This window comes from Neodiprion pinetum, chromosome 2 (assembly GCF_021155775.2).
Source record: "Neodiprion pinetum isolate iyNeoPine1 chromosome 2, iyNeoPine1.2, whole genome shotgun sequence".
Taxonomy (NCBI): Eukaryota; Metazoa; Arthropoda; class Insecta; order Hymenoptera; family Diprionidae; genus Neodiprion; species Neodiprion pinetum.
In genome coordinates, this window is record NC_060233.1 from 5490695 (window position 1) to 5513169 (window position 22475).

The window sequence follows — 22475 nt, forward strand, 5'->3', positions numbered from 1 at the left end:
TAGCGGACTGTTTTTTTTTTTTTTTTTTTTTTTATCTCAAATCAAAGCTCTCGTGAAGAAGAGAAAATAATTTTTAAACGTTACATATTCGTTTACGTTTTTCGATTTCAATCGAATTTAAAATCGAACCGATGTTTTATTTAGTTATTAAAAATTAGTACGGAATCTCATAAATACTCTGAAATCGGTCACGTGACACAGTGCTTAAAATACCTCGAATGGGAAAAGACTACTTTGTTATTTTAAACACTAATATTAAACACCAACTTCATTCTCTCCAGTTCAAACGTCAAACGAGTTACACATAGACATGTTCAGATACGCTACAAGGAGTGAAGGTTATCGTCGAAGAAAATTTCCTTCACTCCAATAATTGTAGCGTTATGTATTTAAATATTACATAAAATCACAACAATGGCAGCGACGAGTTTTTATTTATTTAATTTTTATTTGTTGGTTTTTTTTTTTTTTTTTAAGCAAAACACAGCGACATCTAGGCTCGTTAATTAATTAACTTCGCATCTTCGTTTTTTTTTTCCAATAATTTCAATTTTCACAAGATTTTAGAACGATTAATGATGCAGAAAACAATAACAACGATTAGGGAAACAGAAAATTTTTTGTGGGTACAGTTAACATGGTTATTTATGTATGTATTTACTGAACAGGGTATATATCAATGTATAATTATAGACACATGCAACGTCAAAATATGAAATATATATGTATATATATATCATTGGCATGATCCACAATAAATAACAATTATTTTTAATAAATAATGCAGTAATAATAATAACAACAATAATTACACATTTAGCCGAACAACAAATAGACAATGCAGATTATCCAGCTTATACATGCAGTAATAACACTACATTCGTATGTAGCGTTGAAAAATTCCTCCCCTTTTTCTATATTTCATTATTATAATTATATCTTACTTATTTATATAGGCTGACCGTTTGATACGGCATAATTGCGTTTTCAATCTCACATTGGGCACACCGCTCGTGGATAAAAATATAGCGTTATAAGTGAATATAACTGCTCTTACGATACGCGCGTTATCTAATCGCAAGTAAGACAAGATGAAAAAAAGAAATATCCAGTTAAAGTATCCTACTTTTTCAGTCCTTCATCTCTCTATTTTCTCTCCCTTTTAAGATATAGTATAATGCCTATAATTAGTCGATCTGTTTATCTACGTGCCGGTAAGAGATACCCGGAACGGCGTGATAATCAATTTGCGATTAACGTGTCGAGGTCGCAAGTATAATGAATCATTTCGCGATAAGCTCTTGAATAGAAGATAAGGCAAAAAATTTACCGACGATTCCAAGATTTACGGATTAGTCAGACTTCAGTTTCCCGTTTGCAATTTCGCAGTGAAATTGGATCGATTGTCGATCGGTCATGACCTTATAATCGTGAGTAATTCTATATCATAAGCGAATCGCAAAAAGAGGGGTCAACCCTTTGAGTCATAGTGCGGTAAGTATTCTTATCACCTATTTTATATACATTTTTCGTATATTTATAGAACTTTGCAAAACATTTCTTTGCGGTTTTTTGCTGTTTCTGATAGTATACTAACAGGTTTTCAATACACGAGAGTAATTATAGCGATATAATGTAAGTTGTTATTATTAGAAACAAATTGATTGAAAAAAATCGTGACAATTGATGGAATAATTCATTTCCGAAAAAATTACCCCGTTCTACACGTACACATGTTTTACATAAATTATAAGTGTTTGGGTTCGCTGATAACGAATCTGAAATCGGGTTTAAAAAATTCAAAATGGCGGATCGAATATGGTGGACGAAAATTTCAAGTTCGATCAAATCCGGGGAAAAAACTCTGTTCCAAGGTTTTTAGGATCGCTAATTACGAATCTGAAATCAGATTTCGAAAATTCGACACAGCGAATCCAATCAGCGATCCCGAAAACTTCTGCATAGAGTTTTTTTGACCATATTCGATCAAATTTGAAATTCTCCTCCACCATCTTGAATTCTCAAAATCTGATTTCGCATCTTGTTACAAAAGTTGACTCGACACGGAAATGTGACTCAAAGGGTTGAATTGAAAAAAAAAAAAACCAGCGAATGATAAAATTTCGCTCGTAATCGTTGATCTCCCTCATCTCCTCTCTCGTCTCTTCTATTTTCTCACTCCTTGTGTTTTCTTTCTCTCTTTTTTATGTCATATACTCACCGGAATGGTAGCGACTTTCATTGCGCGTAAGTCTTCGATTTCCGCGTCTGGCAGCTGCCGTGTTTGTATTCGCAGCATTCCCTGAACCGGCGGAGCCCGAGGGACTCGCTATTCCTGGGGCCAGACGGCCTCCTGCATGCAACAACAACAACAACAATCTAACAACAACAGCAACGGCAGCACCAGCGGCAACGACGATAATTTAAAAACCGGAAAGCAAGAATTATTCAACCAATATTATTACGCTGATTCGACAATTTATTGTAAAACCTACGGGAAATTATACCGCGCGAAGTGATTCAAGTAATTTTATACGTACATATAAATGTAATAATGAAATTTCCGTATATTCAATATTATTTCTATATATTACGACTGTTCTTATTGTTCTCGACAAAAATTCATCACGTATATACGAACATAATTATTACTGTTCAAATCATACTTTCGAGCTCAAAGTTAAAACTGAATCACCTCGTAGATATAAAAACGCCTTTCAAAATCGTATTATATTTATTTTATTATTATTATTATTATTATTCTTTTTTTTCCTGTCACCATTAGTTGTGTATATATAAAAAGAAAAATAATAATTAGAACCCTAATTCATTCTTGCTGTTGCATAATATCGAATAATCCTTCCCATTCATTTAAAAATTTTTATTTACGTTGTTAAGTACCATGTAATATATATTTTCTTTAAAAATCATCACCACCACCACCACCACCACTACCACCACCACCATCACTGCTTTTGTATATAATACATACATTATTGAATACGGTATGCGTAGGTAATTAACTACAGCGAAATTTATATATATATACATATATATATATATTGTATATATATACAAACTTTAATCGTGCATCATTGTGCATGCAATATGATACAACAATACCATCGCCGTAAGAAATTCTATAATTGCTAAATTATGTACCAAATAATTATACCTACGTATATTTATAATATATAGAATTGTACAGACGGTGTGACGAAATGTAAGTATATACAGTAAGAAAACCGCAACCCGCGATACCACCAGAACGCAACAATGAACACAAATATTTATACCCACATCGTATCTATTCTAAATTTACATAAGTTTTTCATAGAATATCGTTATACGTATACTTGTCAAGCAAGGTTGTTGAATATTATTAATACTCGCAGCCTGAATTCAGAATAAAACGAATAAACGAGAATAGAGGTGAGTATAATTTTTTTAAAAGTGTTCAATACTATGTATAAAAAAAAATAAAAGTCGTTACAATGTATATGAAGCATTTTACGAAGTATCGATCAAGATCGGAAATTGATATTTCCGATTTCATTTAATATTTTTTTTTTTCGAAAGTACTGGTCAGAAAACAAAGAGGTGATTTTTTGAAAAAAAAAAAATTCTTAGAAAATATCACAAAATTTTACATTCATCACAGCGAAGGTTGGAAAATTTCAAAAATTACTTCCGGGATGCGAAAAAATTTTCTCATATTTTCCTGGAAGTTTCCAAATTTTTTCAGACTAATCTCGAACACGAATGATTGAAAACTTGGAAAAAAAAATCAAACAGTTGTTTTTCGACCAGTACTTTCGCAGAAAAAGGTTCGGATGAAATCGGAAATATCGATTTCCGAGTTTGATCGACACTTCGTGGAATGCCCCATATACATATACATACACAATATGCAGGTATAGTTTGTCGAAAGGAATTGACACCGGGTTGTAAATTATTCTTCTGACCGCAGCCCGCAGTTGTTAAACGATTACGCTTTAAACACGCGTGCACGCACTATACATGGTATACGGTACAGGATAGCTGTATACAGGTATAGCAACTTTTTGTTGAATCTCTACTTACTTATATTGAATTTCTATTCTCTGAACGATTTCCCGCTATGTAATACCTACCGTATTGCAGTCAGTGCGATAATTGCGCGGCCTGCATAAGCCAACTGCAAAATTATCGGACAATGTTACCGATTATAGAATAAAGGCGGAAAACCAGTTTTTTTCCCCGATACTTTTCATCGCCGTGAAAGAAAATAGAGAAAAGAAAAAAAATAGCCCGTCGATCGGTCCGAAAAACTTCTGCGACGATCTCGAAAATGATCGAGAGAAAAATCTTAAACCGACAGGACTTGGCAGCCAAATCAAAAAGTTTTGAATGAGAAAGTTGGAAAAAAAAAACATTTTGAAAAAACTGGGAAAAAATATAATCGTTTACTCGGAGAAAATAATAAGAAGGAAAAATTATAAATTTATCGGTAAAACTTTGAAAATCGATTCATTTCCGGTATAACCGGAGGTTCAAATTAAATGTTTAGAAACGTAAGGATTCGTTGAAATTAGAGAAAGTGATTTGAGACCGTAACCAATACTTTTCTTATGCCGCCAAAGGTGAACGAAAAGTAGAGAATAAAAAAAAAATTGAGGAAAGAACGAAAGAAACAAGAAACTGTGTTGAAAAATCGAATTCAACTGCTCAAGCAGTTGTATAAAAATTGAAAAAAAGTTACGTTTGACTGTCCAAATAGCTAATTTCAAATCGCACAAGCTGCAAAACGTTAAATTATAGATTAAAATCTACAATAATTATCGAAAGTGTCGTACAATCTAAAAAGAAAAATAAAAAGAGACAAATTGCGATCGCATTTACAATGTGACTAACATTTTTTTCACATAAAATTCCCTGCCTTTACTCGTCTAATCTCGTAAATAATTAGAAATCGCACAATACGATTACCGAAAATCAATTTAACTGAATTTACGAAGCATTATAGCTGAAGTTTGAAAACTATTTATAAAAAAGAAAAGAAAAAAAAAAAAACTTACGCTTTTTTGCATGATTCATCATAATTCCCTAACTTTTCCTTGACATTCCTCGATAGACGAAATTCCCTGACTATTCCTCGTTTTCCCGGAAATATCGCCGCGCCAATTTAATCTACAATAAGCGTGAATGGCGGGTGAGTTTAACTAAGCAATTCGCAGTTTTCATCCGTATTTTGATACCGAGGAGAGGATCGATTAGCATCCTAGTCTGCGCCTCTATTATTCTATTCATGGCCAATCCGCTAATGGAGAGAGAGCCGAATATCTGCTGGGGTAGGAGCGAAATAGCCGGAGGAAGTTGGTGTTGAAAAAACACCCTGCTGATTAGCCGGGGAGAAACGAAATGGAGCATTCCGGTTGTAATCGATCTGACTTGAGAAAAACTTTGCAGGAAAATCACTCGACAGCGCGTTTCGAATTTGGTGAATATTTTTTTATTTATTTTTTTTTCTATTAATCAAGAAGATCTTAGTTTCTCGAATTTCTGTAAAAGCATACGTTTCATTAGTCTCACAATCTAATTGTGAGAATATTTCTGAGAATTAGTGCAGATAAATTAAAAAAATGAAATATACAAATTTCATTACAGGGCTACATTTAGTTGAAAAAATGTATAAATTGTTGTACTTTGTATAAGTCACTGTTTTACAATCGTGCCGATTATAAACGTGGAATGCACCGTACGTTATGAGTAATCCACACCCTCGTTCAGCCGGTGTGATTATTATTCGATTCTTAAGTGACGTCAGCGGTTAAAAAAAAAAAAGATAAAAATAAATTTACCGAGCGCAGTAAGATTTCCCGCTCGTTTCTAAAAAAAAAAACATCGATACAATTCCAGGACTTCTATTTATCGGTAAAGATAAGCAGTTTCGAAACTGAGATTACAAAAATTAAGAATCACAATAATTGTGGGAAAATTCGTGATACACACGGTACACATATTTTATACAGCGTTTCATTTGAAACTTTAGTTTAGAATAAAAGTTGACGATATTTGTTACATTATTAACCTTATATGTAATATTGTATACCGGGACAATATCTTGAAACATGGAAATCAACCGCGCATGCGCCAAATAATTAAATCTCATTGGTCGGCGAAATCTTGTCTGCGATGCAGGCGGGCCAACCTACGCAAAATGTCTACGTTTGAATTTTCAAAGAGCTTAAGCGTTAAATCCCGACCGTTCTTCGAAGAATCAACTTTCCGACCCGATAACAAATGCTTAGCAAAACCTTTGCGAGTCACCGCCTCAATTATTTGATATTCTAACCTCGAAAATTCGTATCAACTGCATCGCCGGCAGAAACAGTTTGACAGCCGATAAAACTCGCGCATGCGCGTTTGATTTTCAAATTTCAAGAGATTATTCCGGTATACTGTAATTTAAAATACATTCTGTTGACACTATCTTTCTTTTTTTTTTTTTTTGGAATTTCGGATAAATTATACGGCCGTTCTATCGGTAAAAGAAACACATAACGGACACCCGGATAACATATCGGTAAGATCTATGACCAAATAGTTAGGTGTGCCTTATTCGGAGAATCAGGGTCAAATGAGAACAATTTTCTACGCACTTAGGCGCGCGCTTGTTTTACCATCCCAGAAATTGTACAGTAGGCATAATGAGATAAGAAATTGTATCCTCTCACAATATTCGTCACGCATATACATATACATATGCACATATAGATACATATATATATATAGTATATAAACATCTGCAGCAGCTTTACTTTCAAGATTTTACTCCTCTCGTACATAAGAAAATGTCTGAAAACTTTCCCTCGACATCCTGTAGCTTTTCGTAACGAAACGGATGTAAGTAAGTAAGTGATTAAGTATATAAGGTAGGTATTATAAACGCATATAATGTGTGTGTGTGTGTGTGTGTGTGTGTGTGTATAATGCATGGGATGTAAATATGTATCGTTATTCTCAAATATAATAATGATATGACAAAATTCTAAGAAGGAAGTCGTATCGTTGCATCATTATTGTTACACAGTCATTACATTTCTCTTGTATTTCTTATTTTTCTTATAACTCCGGAGGAAAAAAGAAAGTAGAAAAAAAAAAGCACGGCGCGTCAAGTTTTTCGGCAAACCTTTTATCCGTTATACGATATATCTTACGAACTCAGTCCCAAATCGTTTATAATTATATATTTTATCTTCAATACGATTTACACAAAATGAATTTCTGTTTGTGAATATTGTTCTTTTGATTATTTTTCTTTTTTTCAATCGAGACTACGCACGTGAAAAAGAGAAAAGCTTAGCCGGGAATTACAAAATATAGTGAGAGTAAAAAATAACGGATATGGGAAACTTGACGTAACTGGTTTTTGGATGAGAGAGAGAAAAAAAAATTGGCTCAATAAGATCAATTTATTTCCTTACCTCTCTTCTTTCGAGATACGTAGAACATTTATAATCCTGTTAGTTGCAATAATCCCTTTTTATAATCGTCGATGAAAAATGTTTTCGCGGATACACACACGCACACACATATACATATATATATGTATATTATTAGGTAAAGTAATACATTAATTCACATTTTTAACGGAGCTTATTGTCTGCATCGATGCGAACTGTACCGATGATAATCAACGTGTAACACGGAACGTAGGATGCATGAATATGACGCGTGACGTGACATGGATTAACATTTACTTCAATACCACGAATATAAACGTGACAAATAAAGGAAAGAGGCAAGCTACGGGAGGAGAAGTGGGAGAAGAAGGATGAGGAGGGAATTTCAGGAAGTTACATTGGAAAATACTTTGTACAACTTTTCCTAGTTTTTGAAAGTCGGATTTCTCAGATAAGATAATAAATAACCAAACGCGATAAACGTAAGTATAAAATAATACAATAAAGAAAAATGAAAAATAAGATGGAAAGCTCATCTTTTCACAGATTCTTTCCTTCAACCTGAACAAAACAGTTTTGAAGGGTGTCGGGGTGGAAAATGGTAAATTATTTTTTTCTCAAACATTCTAATATAAACGTGTATGTTTTAATATAACATCTGATCTGTTTGTAAATCACTCTGCAGTAGCATATCTGTATTACAGAGTGAAAATAACAGGATCTCTCTATGACACGTTATGCCGTCTGTTCGTTTTTAATTTTTTTTTTTTTTTAATTTTTTTTTCTACTCCCCCGTCAGCCTCAAGTTTGTTCTTCTAGCTGTTTTTTTTTTTTTTTTCCCCCTCATACATGCATCAAGGTTGAAGCGTATTACAATATAATGTGAAAACTTGATACCGTTGCACAGAAATTGCGCGTACAAAGCGTGACAAATTTGTTCCCCGTGTGATAATAAAATTCGAAGAAAGCTACGCCTACGTGAAGAAACATATTTCCTTACCTTTAAACTTATTTCTAAATTGTGTATAAATAGATATATATCATCGAATATGTGCATATACATATATATATATGTATACACATGTATGTACATTATTATCTATTCAAAGCGTGTATAATAATATACCGTTACGCAGCAGAGCAAGTCGACCGTAAACGTATATATTATACATGCAATATACAAACGCAGGGTGTCAATTCGCAATTTGCAATAATTTGAAATTCGCTTTGCACTCGAACGCGCCCTGTATACAATATATGTCTCTGAACGCAGGTAAAACGAGTTGCGGAAGAATAGAGGAGAAAAAAAAAAAAAAGAACAGCAACAAAAAATAAGAAAAAAAAAAAAACCGACCGAACGGAAGTTAATCAGCCGCATCCAAGTCGGGGAAAAAAAATTTCACACTTCGACACTATTTTTGCAGCCTTTCCCTTTTCCCTGATTTTACTCCCTAATTTTTTTTTTTTTTTGTAATGAATTGTGGAAAAAGTAGAGAAAAAGAAAAAAAAAAAAATAAGTAATATCGACAATAACGGTGAAAATACGAAAAACAAACGGACAAAGTGAGAAGAGAAAAAAGGACATACGCGCATACATTGCACACGTATATTTGTATTACGACAGAGTTGAAGGAACTGCGATTAATTGGAATCGCTATGACGGCATCGCTACGTGACTCATTATATGTGCTGCACACATACATTAAAACAACCGTGACGAGTTGATTATTTCTCATTTTACACGACATTTACGTATACGTATACAATACAATAGATGAAAAACTAACAACGTTGGTTAAAAATTGAAAAAAATTTGAAGAAATAAAAACGCACACGTACGTGAGTAATATTGAGCTGGGTTTATCGGGAAGACGACAAATTTCCGTCCCAATTTGTTCTCATCATTTTTCAATTAAATTTGACAAGAATTTATTACAATACAAGGAAAAATTTTTCATTTCTCACGATTAGTTTTCCACATTTACAACCAAGGGGTTGGCCACTCGGAAAAAAGTGACACAGTGATTGCAGACTCTACAGAGATTACGGAAAATTTTTCAAGATCGCAAAAGATTTCCACTTTTAAGTATAAAAATCTGATTACATATGACTGCGGACAAATTTCATGACTGCCGCGATAAAGGAAAGTAAATGAAAATAAAAAGCAATCATATGTAATCGTCTGTAATCGTCGGTGATTTTTTTTTCACGAGTTAAATAATGTATACCAAAGTACGTGCAGTGCATACTCTTTTCGCCTAGCTGAAAACGAGCAGCGAGACGGGAAGATTAACAGCATTCTCTGTTACAATATTTTTTTTTATTGTTTTTCAAAAAACGAGGAACGAATAAATCTCTTATTTGCACGATTTTTAAATTTCACATCATCGAGGTTTTGAAGATTTCGTGATTACTGTAATCACAATAACTACGATATGGTGGCAAATGACTACAATTTAAAAAAAAAAATGACTGTTTGATTACAGACGTTTATTTGCAAAATGATTACAGTAACGGATAACAACAATGAATGCTTCGGTGGCTGACCCCTTGATTTATCTACATAAAACCAGTTCGCGGTACAGAAAAATTAACTATGATTCAAGACGAATAAGAAGTTCGAAAAAGAGAAACGGATATCTAATATTATATGTATTTGTATTGCACAGAAAATATTACTTCGTTTTTTTTTCTAACTAAATGCATATGTATATATATATATATGTATGTATACATACAATACATACACTTACATTTGCCTGTATACATTACATTCAAAGACATTAAATAGCGCTGAACTCTCCATTACGTATAAATTAAACGACGTCTTAGCAGCCACGCTGTTGTAGCAATCAACGAGTGATTGACCGTAATTTCATACTTACAACATGTATATTGTACATACAGCAATATGGCCTACACATGTTCGGTCCTATCCTGCACTGTGCGCGCAGTGAGAAACTGTAATGCAAGTATATGTATGTATATGGGGCATTCCACGTCAAATTAGCAGCCCATGTACCGCACCCGTTTCGATTTTAACAATTTTTTTTTTCTATGATGTTCTCATTGGACCAAAAGGGTTTCGGAGAATTTTTTGTACACACATGTATCATAATCCGTGACATATTAGTGTATGTGGTTACCCATGCACGTATATACGCGTAGGCGATAAAACGACGACTTACACTATGAGCTACACTCGCTACGATGTGTAACTACACATTGTTGTTTATGTATAGAATAAAATATTGAAATGGAAATAAGAAAAATGGAAAACTACAATGCAATTATGATAACATTAACAATAATAACAACACGCCTTTAATACGTGTAATATATTACACGAACGTACATATATACCAGCTACCGAGGGGTGATTCACTCTAGTTTTTTTTTAATTGCTTTTCTCTGACCCCTAATATCGGAATTAGGTATCTTGTTCTCAAATGAAATTTCAAGTGATTCGAGGTGATTTAGAATGCGATTGAAACAGCATTATACGGGTGACGGAGGTATACCAGCCAGAAGACGTAATCTTTTAATCATTAATCGTAAGAAGTGAAATTCCCCTCGGAATTAACATCATACTACAAGTTACGTTATACGCGTTTCAATAGTAAAAACCTACCTGCAGCGATTAATTTTATGCCTAAACCGACATAGGAGGTTCGAAAATCGAGGAAATTTCAACTATAATAATATAGCGATAAAAAGGCAGAAGAAGAGAAAGAGAAAGAGGAGTGAGGACGAGAGAGAAAAAGAGAGAGAGAAAGAACACACACAAACCGAAGCGACAACCGCGTGTATGATAAATTAAAGCCGATCACGACAAAACTATAGGTATATAGGTATAATATACAATGTTACGGGTATATCCATATATTATTAATACAAATGTGCTGATCCGCGACGCAAACTTTTTCCGTTTCGAAAAATCTTACCGAAAGCCGGAGAAACGATCCACATAATATATAATCATCAATATACCCATATAAATGTACACTTGGGGACAATGAATCTGAGGCTGATAATTTTTTCCACTAGACAGTTACGTTGGCAACACAGTGAAACCTACAGCGCCACAGTCGGCCGAGCGCGAAACAAACTCAATCTCAATACACGTAACATAACCCATGACCGCCGAATCTAGCCTTAGAATACCGCGGGGATAATGACTTGTTGAATTGACACGTATTCTATTCTAAGTTTAGATTCGACGGTCATGGGTTATGTTACGTATTGAGATTGAGTTTGTTTCGCGCTCGGCCGACGATGGCGCTGTAGGTTTCACTGTGTCGCCAACGTAACTGTCTAGTGTAAAAAATATGCCGTCTCAGATTCATTGTCCCCAAGTGTACCTACGTAAAACAACAGTGCACGGTGGAGATACTATTTGAGAAATTATGATGTGATACCTAACATGTATTAGGTATATACATTATACATGTATGCAGACAAGAAAGGGAGCGAATTTATAAGCGAGGGAAACGAGGGAGAAAGGTGGCGACAGAGAAAGAGAGAGAGAGAATACCAGCTACCTGAGTGATAGCGTTTCTCCGAGTGTGTGACGCGACGCTGAGTGCGACGGGCGCGTGGCTGGGGGCGTCCGCCTCCACCTCCGCCGCCTCCACCGCCTCCGGCATATCCGGTTCCGCCACTGCCGCCTCTTTCGGCAGGGCCAACAACCCCAACGACGGCGTTGCCTGCACCACCGCCACCATCCGCACCTCCACCTCCACCAACACCAACACCAACACCAACACCGACACCGAATCCACCAATCCCTGCGAGAGCCGCACGCGAAAGGCACGAATAGAAATATGGATAGGTGTGACAGTATGGGTTTGCGATAATTTTTCTCATTCATCAATGAATAATGAACGACGCTTCGTCGTTTTTAAGTTCGCTCTACACGCGAACCGGACAATGGCAGATATGTTTTAGAAGACAGTTCGTAAATTATGACGGATTTTCTTCAGCAGTAGCGAATTCATTTCTTATTTTCATTGCTTTGAAATGCTCAACGTGATGCGCGCACTGTGTTGAGAAAAAAGAATTTTGACATCATTCCCGAGACGCTGGTAGATAGGTAAAGCAGGCTTCTCGGTACAGATTCCGTTACCGACACTTAGCCAAGCCACAAACCTTTCTCTAGAATCCTCGAAGGTGGGACGTATCTACTTTCAGGATTGATTCTCAGGTTTATTGTAAATTTAATCTCAGGACCTGATTTATTTATTTTTCTTCTTCAAGGACATAAATCTAATACATAAATCTAATTACTCTAATACTTTATGATTGCCACAAAAATCAAGTTGTCTTATCAGTTTCCGAAGAAGGATCTTTTCCTTTTTAATGTTTCGGTATCTCGACGCGACTACATCTGCAACAACTTCGTTATACGTTTTAGCACACATTTACCGCTTGTATAGCAGAGAGGGTTAAACTACCATACCGATTGAACATTATACATTGATACGCGGTTGTATTTATAATGTACACTGCATATTGAATTATTTATTCAAATTACTCCACTGTTCACAATCTCATGTACCGCACCGCAATTGTTATACATGCAGATTCCACAGGATCAGCTGCTGATGCAAAGTTCGAAATTTTCTCATGCAAATTGAATTTGAAATCATTATACACACGTTTTACAAATATCTGATATATATAAGGATCTGTGCAAATTTTTTGCTCGTATTCAAATCATACAAAATGTAGACTGTGTAAGAACACTTTAAGCTGACTATTACCCGTGTTGAAACGGATTTTGTTATTATATATTTTTCTCTTGCTAAAATGCGTTTGTCAGGGTTTTGTTGGTCAATTTACACTGCATACACTAACTACGCATGTAATAATAAACTACCTAATCTACGTTCTACGGACGATTGCAAAACAGTATAAAATGAATCTGCTGCTGCAAAAACGTATAAGGTAGGTATATAAAATATGCGCAGTAAACATACCGTAAACGATAAAATGTTACACAGGTACAAAGCCAACTTTCTACTTGTCAATTACTGTAATATGATAATATAATGTGTGCATACTTTTTTCGACTATATAAATATAGTGTATGTTGAATTTCAAGGCTAAAGCAGCATGAAGAGTTTGCTTGTATAAATATGGCGTGCGAATGAAATAACAATGTGTTATTGAAAAATACTTGTACCCATGTATGTGATATTATAAATGTGTTTACATATTAGATAATCAACTCGTGTATGAATGAATTAACGAAATCGAGTTAAAAACAGATGAATATGTTCGTAGATTATTACACTACAATACGCTTTGCGATTATACATGTATATATAAAATATGTGATATGCAGCTGCTGCGTGTGTAAAAAAAAAAGTGTAAAAGATGAAGAGAAATATCAACCGTTATTATACACTATAAATATTGAAAAAAAAAAAAAAAAAAAAAAAAAAAAAAAAAAAAAAAAAAAACGAGTGTAACGTATAAAACAATTAGGTGTGAAAAATAATCAGCGTTGAGTAAATTTTTTTCTTTTCTCTTTTCTGTTTTTGTTTAGATATAATTTATAGTAACGATAGGAATTTCTCAATTCCACAGTAGGAAAAAACGTGGTAAATTATTTTCAAACCTCAAGTACATTGAAATAAAACTATTCACATATAATATGTAATAATAATAATACTTTATGCATAAATTAATAGTATAACTACACCGCGTTATTAATATAAATGCGTTTTCACTTTTTTTTTCTCACTGATCGAGAGATCTGCCATTGTTCGTTTCGCGTGTTAACTTCGCCTCGGCTCGCCCGCCTATAACTAAGTATACATATATATATATGTGTAATATACAGTTTGAATGTTATATATATATGTATGTAGGTGTTATCGTTTATCACATATTGCATAAAAAAAAAAGTTTTATGTAAAGTGGATATAATAATAAATATATAAATGGGTATACATGTATGTATGTAATGTATAAACGCGTAGAGAAAACTCTTTTTATATGTATGTAGGTACATTATTATGCAGAAAAGGGAATCCAAGGCGAATATATTCTCGTGTAATTATTTAATTATCTGTGTGAGAATTGTGACGAGGGAACAAGGTGTAAGTATACGGCTGTTATACGCAATTATTCAATTTTCACATTTGCTACGAGTTGATAATAATAACCTCTTGTGCAAAAGCGAATTGGTGTGGACTCGGAAGAGGAGAAAAGAAAATAAAAACAGAATGGAACGCGATTGTTAAAAAACGTTCATAAAATTATAGATAATATTATAGATATTAATGGATAAAATATTTCGTATTTTGTGCGTCTCGAATGAAAAAAAAAAAAAAATCAAGACATGTGGAATAAAAAGAGTCAATTCGCTTTTCCACGAGATATTATAACTATAAATAATTTTCAGAATGTTATGATGATAGCCATGGAGGTAATAAAAATATGAAATATAGCGGATGAATAAGTTTCTTTCAATTCTTTTGGTAATGTGAGTAAAATTTAGTATAACTATTTGCGATCCTTTCTCGTCATGCCGATAATCTGTAGGACTTACCCTGCTGTTTGGAGGTGTACTGCTGGAGCAGCCGCGTCCTCTTTTTCTCATATCCTTTTTGCGTAATGTCCCCTGCGACAGAGAGAATAAAGAAAAGAAAAATTAGCATCCATTAAATGTTTAATGCGCGCTTCTTCCTTTCCTCGCGATTTCTCTCTCGCGATTTTGAGTGAGGAGGATAAAGAAGAACGGGTGCCAACGTAGTCCAGTCAAATTGGGTCTGAATTAAAGATATTCGAGACGTAGCTGCATTTATGTGTACAGGGTTTTCGACGGCGTTTCGATAAAACAGCAAGATTTGACGTTTTCTTCGTTTTTTTTCGAGAATTGCTATCGATCAATGAAAAATGACTTAACCATCGTGTAAAGAGGAAAATTCTACATCGAATTATGTTCTCGTATGTCGGAAATTGAATCGTCTTAACAAATTAAGAAAACAGAAATTATTTCACCAAAATTCCCTAGATGCCGTCGATAAGTAGAATTTCATTCTTATCAATATGTTAATCCGACGCCGTTTCCGACATATGAAGACGTAATTCGATGTAGAATTTCCCGTCCTACACGATGGTCAAGTCATTTTTCATCCATCGATAGCAGTGATTGAGGAAAACGCAAAAAACGTCAAATTTAGCTGTTTTCTTAAAACGCCGGTTGTGCAGCTCAAAAATGACTTCAGATTTGAATTCCTAAGGGTCGAAAACTCCTAGACACAAAAACGCAGCCATATCCCGAATATTTTTAATTCAGACCTACTTGACTGGACTAAACGAGGAGAGAAGCATGAGGATCATCGTCCTCTGCGTGATTACTAAACTACAGTGACAGGGAATTATAAGATAAATATGTGTGTCAGGCTGAAATAGTGTCAATCTCGGTAGGGTCGTTATAAATTATACAGCTCAGAAAGGGAGAGATAGAGAGAGATTACATGGAGTAATGGGTATGAAGTACATGCAATTTATAGGCGAGGTACATATTCCACGCTAACACGACGAATGATTTTACCTTGCCATTTCTTATTTTGTTAATAATTTTTCATACGATTGTCCCAACTCTAAATAGCATTCCTGAATTATATCACTTTTTTCTCTCCAACCGTTATTATATTCAAATTCCCAAAAACTCTTCGATCAGAAACAATCAGTTGATGCCAAATCCGGAAGTAAATATTCCTCAAGTGTAAAATAAAAATTTCTGAATTTTTCTGGGATACCTCCGGATTTGGCCTCAAATGATCGTCTTTGATCGAATAATTTCTGAGAATCTTTTGGAAAATATCAAAAATGTAATTCTGTTTTGATTCTTAAAAGTTGAAAAGAAAAAAAAAAAACGAAAAAACAGTTGGAGTTAAAAATTGAAAATAAATCAGTAGTGCTATTCGGATTTAGGACAATCGTGTAAAAAATTATAAACGAAATCAAAAACGGTGGTGAAAAATCATCTGTCGAGTTGGCGTGGAATACCTTCGTGCGAATACCTATCCATCTGTCTTTCGTATTAGCATATATCGGTGCATAACGGACTGCGGATGGTGAGTAAAATTTCTACGGATGTAAACCGTTGAAACGGTAACACGCTGAGAGAAAATTGCACGTATATAAGTGCAGGATGAAAACTGCAAGAGGAACGCAGAAACGCGTCGAAAATCCGCATCGGTAGTAATAATCGAGACCTGCAATGTCTCGTCTAAAACGATGCACGTTGCATTTGAAGAATACGACGACGAGACGGTGGTTTCGTTTGCCAGCGTTTGTGCAGGATTTTACGAAGTCAAACGGAAGTTGAAGTGGTTTATTACGGGTATTTTTCTCGCCCTAATTTCTACCAATAGAAAAATTCTCCTGCATCACGCCGTTTTGCATCGCCGAGAGTATTCTTTAGACGGAGAGAAGAATAATTAGAAGAATAACCGGGTCGTTGGCCTTTCTTGCAGCCCACATCGTCTTTCATCGTGATCGTGCTGTAATCATCGCATCATCATCATCGTCGTCGTCGCAGATTATAGAGAACGAGAAGTTTGCACGTCTGAACAACGACGGATTTTCATTGGATACAGGGCAAAATACCATGATTTTTTACCAACCTTTTCATTCGCACAAATATGATGATGCATAAATTGCGTTTTCGAAACACCGTTATTATTTTTTTCAAACCTCGTAAAAGGGATCAACGATTCAAGTCAAGTGTAAAGATTATACCGTACATTAAAAAAATGGAAAGTTCGAATACTGAACAGTTTTTGTATCTTCCGGAAATCTGATGCGATCTGTTATTGTAAGTGAAACTTGAAAGCTTACAGGATAAAAGCATAAAGTAATTTAACCTTTCACCATGTCAAGGAATAATTATTAATTAGTCTATCAATTAGCCATCGTTGGTATAAAATTGGTTTAATTTAACCAGACGAGCCAGATGAATCTTTATACCATAAGAATTTCTAACTTTAATCCTGCGCAAGTTTAATCAATCCTCTGAATATGTTTCGCATAAATTGAAAAATTCTCCGTAATATCACGTGAGTTAACATTGCCCTGAACCTACAGCCTTGTTTTCTATCTATGTGTGTATATGTATTATTTATTCAGTGGAAACGTTGAAAAGTTTCTTATCTCTCTACGCATCACGTGGTTAATGATATAATAAATGCACTCGGCACGTTGCTTTACTTCAACTTTCTAAAACTCCAATTTATCCAATATTCCGACCTGAAAGTCTCTGCACGGTTTCTAAAATTTTTTTAAGAAATCGTAAATACGTTGTTCCTGATATATACATACATACATATATATATATGAAAAGCAAAGTGTGAATCGAACAAAACAAAACTAAATAACGCACGACACGTTTTTCTTTTTTATAACTAATGAAGTTGTAACAAATTTTTGCGTTACAAAACGTTAGCGAATATCGTATCGTTTTGTAGGTGAAATCGATCAAATGGTCTAACAACAACGAATAGTTTCTCACGATTAAGCAACGGCATCTCGTTTCTCCATCATTCGAAGGGGGAATAAAGAAAAAATATAAGACGATAACAAAAAAACTTCCGAGCACCAAAGTCGGCATTACACGACGATGCCGCATCAGCAACGACAAGAAAGTGTTCCGTAAGAATAAACTTTTTTTGCAGTCCGGAGTAAAAGAGCAACGCAAGCTTTTACGCTACTAGATACCCTGGAGAGTCTTGGAAGCCGATAAGGACGACTTGAGACGCGGGGCGTCAAATTCTGCGGATTCTGGTGAGAATAATTGAAAACCAGTTTCACGATCTGGTGAACGCTTAGCGAAGCGTTGTGACACAGATTACGAGAGTAGTAGGTATGATAACGATCGCGTATATACAGTATATAAAACCACGAGAATGTTTACCCGATTCTTCACTCGACCGTGATGTGCTCGCTCAATTCTTGCGGCGAGTTTCGGTTGAACGAACCTTCGCCTTGTGAGTTATAGGTGCAATATCGCGTGTCCGATAGTGTAGGGACGTATGGACTGTTATGCGACCTTTCACCACGCGTAAGGTTAAAAACGCATATTTTTATCTGCTTTGTGCATTAAAAAAACGTTGGAATTTAAATGGATATCAATTAACGGTAAAAGGTCGTAGGTACTGTCGATTATGACCCTTCATCGCGAACTTTATGAAAATTAATCAGGTTCGCTATAATGGTGTAAGGTCGAATGTGCCTAAATACGACCCCGTACATTTACGTTTGATATAATTTTTTGAGAGAAAGTAAAAAATTTTAAACATTATTACCGAATTCGACGAATCTTTACGTATTAAATGTTTTTAAAGCGTTTGCGAAAGAATAAAATTGGCTAAGTTCGACGCCGTTTTTTGAGGAATAGAAATTTCTATGTTTAGAAGGTTTTCGCATCGTTTACGAAGAAAATACAAAACTGGCGTATACGAACTTATGTCATTTACGAATTTGATAAATAGGAATATATTTTGGTGCCGAAACCGCATATCCACCAAAGATAAGGCCATTTATATTTTTACCACCAAAAAGTGTAAATAACGTCACGCAATTTGTAATGATCGTAGGACGATCTGCAGTTTCAATAAATCCATAAATGATATGAAGGTGAAGTTAGTACCGTTAACATAACGAAACATCAGATAAAATAATCATAGTCGCGCAATTTAAGAACGACTTCAAGGAGTTGGCTTTACCAACTATAAAAGAGTTAGTTTTGTTTATCATGGTTTACTAAACTTCACACATTCCTAAGCGTGCAAAGTAACGATTTTTCCTAAACATGCACCGTTACACTAACGTCCCTGTCTTCTTGCTCATTAAACGGCAGTGTCTATAAACGGAGAGAAAATTTGAACTGATTTACGTCGATACCCTTGGATTGTATTTACTTCAATCGACGCGCCAGACATCGACGATCGAGGAGTCGTACTTCAACAGATTCTTCAACAGAGAATTTCAACGCTCCAACTCAGGGAATTGGCAGAATTCACGCCAATCTGTTGAAGTACGACACGTCGATATATTTCCATTGAAATTCTCCGCCTTCATTATTCACCTTTTTTCGTCAATGGTCTACTTCTACTACTTCGTCAAGGAGTTGACGTTATTTAATCCAAAGTACTTGACGTGGATCACTTGAAATTTTCCCTTCATGCGACAAGCTCTGATCAAACCGTGAAGGAACGAACCCTGCGTACACCGACGACACGCAGTCGTCAATCAACAACTACGAAAAAGAACTGCTACACTCACGACTGGCGGGTCTTCGTCTGAGAGATGAGCATTTTCTAACGAGATAAACGGGTTGTCCGCTAGCCCGAGTCCGTTGAAGCTGAGACCTCCGTCTGAGGGGTCTTCGCCGTTGTTGATGATTGTGGTGTCTCTGATCGGCGGTCGGCGTACCACGTCGTATTTTCGACCGATTTTTATCATCTGAACCGATGACCAAACATGGCGATGCCGGATCGACGATATTCCCAGCAGCGGTATCAACGGCAGCAGCGTTAACCTCGGAGTCACTTTCACTGGTACAATAGCAGCAGCAGGACCGTCGATTGTGAGAATCGCGTCGTCGCCTGATCGCTCGACAATGTGACTGGGCCTTGCACCGGTAGATCGGTAAACAGTCCGAACTGTTCTGTTCATCCTCAGGTTCGTGTCCCTCGCGGTGTATGAAGTCTGCAAAATTTCTAGTGGCGAAATAATTGTTGGTGATATCAGGACGCCAGCTTGGCCGTTTCGCCAGAGCACCGGAGACCCTGAGTTCGGCCGAGACGAGTTTGTCCTCGTTGAAATCGCTGATCTTAACAACGAGACCCGAGTAGTTGTTACGCCGACCTGATGCGGACGAATAAGATGGCGAGGAGGAGCCAGAAGGCGAAGCCGTGCGCCCGACAGACTTCGACTCGTTACCCTCGGACCATGGTCTCTGATTAAAGTCACCGGACAAGAGTAGCTTCTGATCGTCGAATTCGTCCGAGTGATTAGACGCCGTATCATCGATGTGGTTTTCGGTCCCCGGTGTGGAGGGTAGACATCGAACCTCCCTCCAGACGCGTCTCTGCCTCCTAGACCGCCTGCGTTCCGGAGGAACGAACCATACGGGACTAAGCGATCGATCGGGATTGGAAACCGCCGAGTCGTTTCTCCGAGTGCGGGTTGATCCTGAAGCAGCAACACCAGCGGCTGCGTTTTTAGTCTGTTCGAATTTTCGCCCAGACGATCTCCGCCCCTTTCGTTGTTTAACCGACGAGGCTGATTTCCGCGGTGACGAAGTACGCTTGAAGTAACCATCGGGGCTTACGCTGAGAGCTGGTTTCGGGCAGGTGGTCTTTTTCCTGAAGAAGCCATTCCTCGACCTCCTGAACGCGGCCAACCGCGATATCGACAGGGAGAATCCGAAGCCCTGATTAGCTGTGTCGGTTTCAGCAGCATCCTCCCTTACACTAACGTGGCATTTTTCCGGTGCGGAAACGGTCCTAGCAACAGTCGGTTGGGGCTTCCGTTGCTGGTTGATGCAACTGTCGAGCGAATGATGAGGCCCCAAATTCGAGACAGGTATACCGTCCCTCCATATCCTGCCTAGACTGATGCTAACGCTGGGCGAAACTCCAGCCACCGTCATCGTCGTCGTCGTCGTCGTCTGCTGATCGGCAATGACTTGCGAGGTCTGATCCGAGGTAGTCTTCTCTTTGGGGATCTGCAGACATTCCGTACTATTGCCCGTGCGAGTCGCGCGTCTTCCAACGACGGGAGATTTCTCGAGCTTAAGAACCTCGAAGCCGTTGACGAGGTCGACGCTGATGGAGTTCCTCGACTCCGGACCGGCGTCCTGAGCCGACGTCGCTCTGACCCCGTGAAGCCATTCGCCGTAGCCGATGACGGTGCCGTCGCGAGATGACGCGGACACCTTGGGCTCGGCATCTTCGAGCTTCAGGAGCGGTTGTTGCTGCTCTTCAACGGTGGCTGCAGCCTTCTTCTCCGCGGCATTCTTCTGCTGAAGCTTTTGACGCCTTTTACCCCGGTCCAAGTAGCTCTTGCGTATCGATATCCTCTTGAAGGACTCGCTCCGCTTGAACGACGGCTCGTCCCTGTCTTTACCCCGGCCCACCAGCCTCCTAAGGTTCTCGAACGACAGAGGCCTCATGAACACACCCGCGATGGCTGTCCCGCCTGCTGCCCACCACCCCTAGGCTGTATCCTTCAATACCGCATTCCAGCGGAGGCCCCACACGTTATACGCTTCGATTCTCTTCTCTCCTCGACTTGCCTCCTCCTTTTTCCTCTTCTTCCCTTCCTCCTCTCTCTGACTCTCCGCCCTTCGCCGACTCAGCTCGACTCGGCCCGGGTATAACGCGGTACAGAGTCCGATATCCGATCGTCGGAGTATCGTATCAACGGTTCGGAGTGTAACAGGACTGCGAAGTACAATCGACGAAGGCAGAAAAGCTCGACTCGTTCCTATGCGTACCACTACTTTTGCAGTTCACACCTCCTCCTTGTCGACACTGCACGATTTCGCGTTATTTTTTCCTCTTCTTTCCGCACCGCCACAATCACCACCACCAGCACCGCCACCAGCACGTCAAACTTGCAATAACAAAACTTGTTTGAACGACACTTGTTGACATTCATCACTATCTTTATATACACAAGTAAAAAGAGAAAGAAAGAAGAAAAAGAAAAACGCACACTCGCGCGATAACAAGCTCTGTTACCGTGCGGCAGAAGGACCGATCACAAGCCGGAATGTAAAAGGTCCGAGGGATCGAAGCCCCGGAGCACTAAACCGAAAACTATAGACGGTTAAGCCAGCGACACTGGAGCGAGTCCGTTTCTTCCTCCTCTCGTGATTACGGTGGAACCCGTGCGGCTCGTGCTCGTGGCTGGTTACACACTCTCGGTGAATTCGTGGATTCGTTGTTGTGGACGGACGGACGGACGGCGATGGTGGTGGTGGTGGTGGTGGTGGTTCGTGGTGGT

At 37.4% G+C, this 22475-nt stretch overlaps 1 protein-coding gene across 9 annotated transcripts in view; it reads right to left on the reverse strand.

Annotated features, from left to right (window-relative positions):
- DIP2 (disco-interacting protein 2) overlaps positions 1 to 22475 on the reverse strand; it is a 44066-nt gene that overhangs the window by 11820 nt on the left and 9771 nt on the right. For 2 of the 9 annotated variants that reach the window (XM_046610843.2, XM_046610842.2), the window contains exons 2-3: positions 15004 to 15075; positions 11987 to 12232 (exon numbers count right to left, since the gene is read on the reverse strand). In XM_046610843.2, the coding sequence (XP_046466799.1) occupies positions 11987 to 12232; positions 15004 to 15075 (318 nt within the window). Of the gene's footprint in view, positions 1 to 2221; positions 2354 to 11986; positions 12233 to 15003; positions 15076 to 19745; positions 22394 to 22475 lie in introns of those variants that run through there. The other 7 variants (XM_046610834.2, XM_046610833.2, XM_046610839.2 and 4 more) reach the window with 7 other exon arrangements.